The following is a 5,081-nucleotide window of genomic DNA, read 5'->3' as shown; positions in this document are numbered from 1 at the left end:
AGTGATGTATCCAGCTCTGTTTTTGAATTTATGGTCTGTGCTCAAACATTTGAAAGTGCATGATGTAAATCATATCCACTTCATAAAAGAGGAGCAGACAAACATAATAACTTCTTCATATCACAGTGTTTTCTTGACAGTAGGTGATATGCACCCATCGAGCTGGAGAAATAACATATTTTCTGTCTTTAAAATGTCATTATCACAGTCCAGTGATGTACAAAAGCTAAAGGTTTCGTTCAGTCATGTGGGAGACAAAACAACTGCTACCATCATTACAGAACACAGTTTGTTTCTCTTTATTACCTTCTAACAGAGGTCAAACACATTTTGTCTTCTTTTCTCAAAGCTGCTTTTATAAAAAATGTTTTTTTTTTCATATCTGTTAAACTGTCACCATATCGTGACAGTACGTATATCAGACAGATTATCTGTGAAAAGATCGACCTGCTCCACCTCCTCCCTGAGCTGCTATAGACGTCTGAATAAATGTAGCGCTCCAGACCAAAAACAACCAATCAGAGCCAGGAGGAGGGCCTTAATGCTGTCAATCAACATGGTGTACGTGTTGCTAAATGTAACGGCAGAAAAACAACTTACTAGTACAGGAAAGCCATCATCGGTGGCTACGCTAACTAGCTTGAGCATTCACAGCGGGTTCTGCTTCATGCAGCATAGCAGAGAGCAGGGAGGGAGATGAAAAGGGGGCACATGGAGCCTGATTGACAGCGCTAAGGCCCGCCCCCAGCTCTGATTGGCTGTTTCTAGTCAGCATTGGAAGCACTTCTTTCACTGATTATCCGTCTCATGCCAGACTTATTATGACATAGTGACAGTTTCAACAAATATGTAAAAAAAAAAATGTTTTATAAAAGTTGCGTACTGCAGCTTTAAGGTAAAAACAAAATATTTATTTGCTTTTTATGCAAAACAGTTAAAAAGCTATTTCCCTTCTGCTAAAGTTTGAACCCATTAACTTTATTTCCTCAGGCGTTTGATGCGTTCATCTACATCTTCTTTGCCATGGAGATGGTGATCAAGATGGTCGCTCTGGGAATCTTCGGACGGCGCTGTTACCTTGGAGACACGTGGAACCGCCTGGATTTCTTCATCGTCATGGCAGGGTCAGAACCTCCTGTTCCAATTGTTTGACCCTCCTCTAGGCAGAGTGACACACCCTGACGGGTGTAGTGAAAAATTCACAGAGTGGCACAGAAACATATGCAGCATATTAAAATTAGATGCAGAACATAGAACATATAGACCAAAATATAGCTGAATAATTTAAAGTTGTGTAGCTTAAACGTTAAACATTACGCCATACTGCAAACGTTCAGAATCGTAACCACAGCTTGGCAGTGCAGCACGTTTAAATCGTTTCAAAGTTCAAATGTAACCATGACTTATGGTGGCTCTATTTAAAGACTTGGCCCTTAAATCGCTTTTTTCGTCTCAAACTGCTTTGTCTTCCTGACACGCTCCTTTGCGCTCTCATGCATGGCTGATCATCCCATTGTTAAATATATATGGTAGCGTTAAATATTAATATGTTGATAGTTGCCGGCTTTCACCTGGGACAGCGCCTCTAATAATGCGGTGATGATGCGGCTAATCACCGTAAAATAATTCAATGAATCAGCTGGAATGAGCCTGAAATAAATACTGCATCACATTCCTGCTGCTGCTTGCGAAAGGAAACTCGGTCACGTCTCTTACTGCTGGAATGATGTTTTTATGAGGGGTTTTTAAACATTTCACAGACAAATGTTTTCTGTATATTGGATCATTTTTGTTTGATAATGACATTTGTTTAAAGATCTGAAAAACAGTTACTGGAAAAGCAGAAGATGCCTCTCAGGGAGTGAATACTTTTCACAGCAAATCTATCATTGAATGTTTGACAGCTTCAGTTTTTTTTTAAAAAAAGAGATTTGTTCATTTTTTCTGAGCTTATATGGATCAGAGCCATATTTTCTAGTCTCTTCTTCTTTCTCGCTGCCTGTAATAATACTTAGAGCATCTATCATCTGCAGTAATTTACTCCAACTGCATCAGGCTTCTTTGATGTTTTTATTTTTTTTTACTTTAGTTTTATATTATTAGTAATAAATACATTCTGAGATTTAGCAAATGTTTATAAAATAAACAAAAAAAAAAACAAAAAGAAACTGACATCATGTGTAAGAACTGACATGACCCCAAATCGAACAAATGAATTCTACCATGCAGAACGCCGTAGAGCTTCTGTCTTAGGCAAAAGGTCACTAGTTGGGTTTAGTACTAAAATTGCGCAAATTAGAATAACGGAAATAAATTTGCTTAATGGAAATATTCCAAATTTTGAAGTTTTTCAGTGAAAGGTTTTTTTGCGCTTGGATGATGTGGTTTGTTTTTCTTAATCCATATTTAAACACTTTTTTTGCATCGCATGAGTTACGTGACCAACAGCCGTATTTTACTTCTGGCCAAAACCACAAAGAAGACAACAGGAAGTGGTAGGAGGATGATGGTTTGACTCTGGTTGTTTTTTTTGTTTTTTTTATGACAACATATTGAATCAACAGCTCTTTTGTAAAATGGCCGACTACAATTTCCCCAAAACACGGCGTATGTAGCCGCTACCAAGTAGGCGGGGTTTGTCACTCCAACACCTGAATCAGATGCCGACGTCTCCTCTGATTGGCTGATAGAGGATGAGAGCTAGCACCATGTCTGAATTCTGAATATATCTCATGTAACTGTTTACATCCACCGCTGCCATGATTTATAATGACTTATCGCATGAGCAAGCTTATTCATGTGTGACTTTAAGTTCATTACTTATGAATTTGTGTTTTATTGGCATTAGCAGAACATAGACAGAAATTTGCCAACATTTGTAATGGAAACACAACCACTGTCAAAATGTGATGCAAACCTGTGTGTAGTCGGTCCGATAGATAAAACTGGACCAATAGGGAAACATTTATACTATATCTGTAAATATCAGTTGCCGGCCATATTAGCAATATTAATATTGGATATCGATATTGGCCCAAATTTTCATGTAGGTGCATCCCTAGTAAAAATTTCAACATGGTTCCTACCATTAGTTGCTGGATTCAAAGTCAACCAAAGGGAAAGGATCTTACTGACTTACCAAAGAATACTGAGACTGTAGATTTTTAAAACATCACTTTCCAACGTATTGCATACAAAACACTGAAGTTCCACAGAGTAACTGGAGTTATTAAATGAGCTCTCTTTATGAATCCCAATCATTTATGTGACTCCTTTTCTGCTATTCACATATGTAGGAAGTTACCTGTGAGCTCCTGCCAGAGGCATTTGTCCAGTTACAGGTCATTAGCATACAGGGAGAACATCAGGGTGTGGAAACCTGTCCAGTTACAGGTCATTAAACTTCTTGACTCCTGCTCAGGTCACATGTTCTGTCCAAAAACTCTGTGATTTGGTGTCAAACTTTTGTTCCATCGGCTGACACCGCCGACAGTCTCAGCAGACAGCCTTTGTCCTCCTCGGGTTTATTTCCGTTAATATATTCATAGAATAATTTCAAAGAAAGACAAAAGGCAGCTCAACTTCTAATCTCAGTCCTGTGGGATGCTAAAATTCATTCCTAAAAGCTAAAGTTTAACGTGTTCTTTCATATGTTTCTGCAGGAACATGTCTCTGCTCTTTACCAGGATCTATTTTTACAAGTAAATACCCCTCATTTGTTATCAGTCAAGAAACTCACATTCTGAAGCAGAAACATCTTGTTTAAAAATGTCAAAGCTTGTGGCAGTGACATGAGTCGAGAGAAATGCAAAAAATTATTTCGAAAAAGAGTCAAAAGATTCTCTGAAGTCTGAAGAAATCATGACGCTTTCCACCAAAACTGCTGTAGCAGATCCTACATCCTCAAGTCCTAAAGACCAACATCTAGTCTTTGAGGCTCTGCAATAAGTTTAATTTTTTTATGAAGGCTTGATTTAAAGATTGCAAACAGAGGTAGATGAACACACTGACATAGAGGTGACTAAACTGGTTTTAAGATCAATTTCATCTCTAACGCTTTGTGAACTTGAGAGCTTGTTTGCAAAGATGAATGGACAAACTTCTGTGTCTGTAGAGACAAAACTCAAAGACTTACAGCTGTCTCTGCAGCGAAAGATGATATTTTTTTCTTATTTTTAACAAAAAGGCTATACAAATATATTTTTCACATAAGATGTAAAGAAAATACATTCAAGTTTGGCTGTAACACAACATCCAGGATGTGTTTATTACATTTTTCCTGGTTTTCCTTTTTCCTCTAAATCCTCCTCTTTATTCCTCATCTCTTCTTTTTCATTCAAAATGGAGGTAGGTTTTTTCTCCCACTGTCATTAATGTGGTTTTCTCTTGACTTTCTGGCTTTTATCTCTCAGTGGCACAAAGTTTCAGCCCTAAGGCCTGAGGAGCTTTTGCATAATGTTTGATCTAATCCCTTTTTCCCTCTGATTCCAAAAAATGTTCAGCTCTTATATCTTTCCTTATCCTGCTGCTCCTTCTCTCTCTCTCTCTCCCTTGGTCACCATCTCTTAAGTATTAAGCGCTAAGTGGAGACCTTTTCTCTCATCTTTGGGCCAAATCCCGATGCTTAGCGTGTGCATGGCAGAGGGATTCCACTGCCATTCCCCGATTACGCTCTCATATCACACCGGCCGCATGCAGAGTGTGTAGCGACGTGGGAAAACGCCACGTCCCCGCAGGGAAGTGCGTATTGCAAACCCAAACCGAACCGTAAGCAATCTGCAGGAAGGAGTCGACAAGCAGCGGGAGTTTAGCTTGGATTGCTCAGATTGAAGCCACGCGTGGTTAAAAATGAAATCTGATGATTTTTAGAACTTGGCTGAGAGTGGAGGAGGCGGCTGGCCAACCTGAAACCAAACGCTTCCTTTCGTACAACATCTGACAACTACGTTATACAAGATGCATCATGACTGACATGTTTCCAAAGGGTGAACACGAACATACTTGGTTGTTGCTGTGCAGTTGGGCTGCAACTAATTAGTAATTGATTATTCTATCAGTTATTTGAATTTTGGAACATTCAG

General features: G+C 38.9%; 1 protein-coding gene across 2 annotated transcripts in view; it reads left to right on the top strand.

Moving 5' to 3' along the window:
- The window catches only part of LOC106964051 (voltage-dependent T-type calcium channel subunit alpha-1I), an 84,485-nt gene extending 83,045 nt beyond the window's left edge, over positions 1–1,440 (top strand). For both annotated transcript variants that reach the window (XM_015059287.1, XM_015059288.1), the window contains one exon: positions 991–1,440. In XM_015059287.1, coding sequence (XP_014914773.1) covers positions 991–1,152 — 162 coding nt within the window. In that variant the 3' untranslated portion in view covers positions 1,153–1,440. The remainder of the gene's footprint in view (positions 1–990) is intronic.
- Positions 1,441–5,081: the final 3,641 nt, after the last annotated feature.

The sequence above is a fragment of the Poecilia latipinna genome, unplaced genomic scaffold, assembly GCF_001443285.1.
Source record: "Poecilia latipinna isolate Pla-1442-1.1 unplaced genomic scaffold, P_latipinna-1.0 Scaffold1618, whole genome shotgun sequence".
Classification (NCBI taxonomy): domain Eukaryota; kingdom Metazoa; phylum Chordata; class Actinopteri; order Cyprinodontiformes; family Poeciliidae; genus Poecilia; species Poecilia latipinna.
Note: the sequence above shows the minus strand (reverse complement) of the source record. Positions and strands in the feature narration are given on the sequence as shown.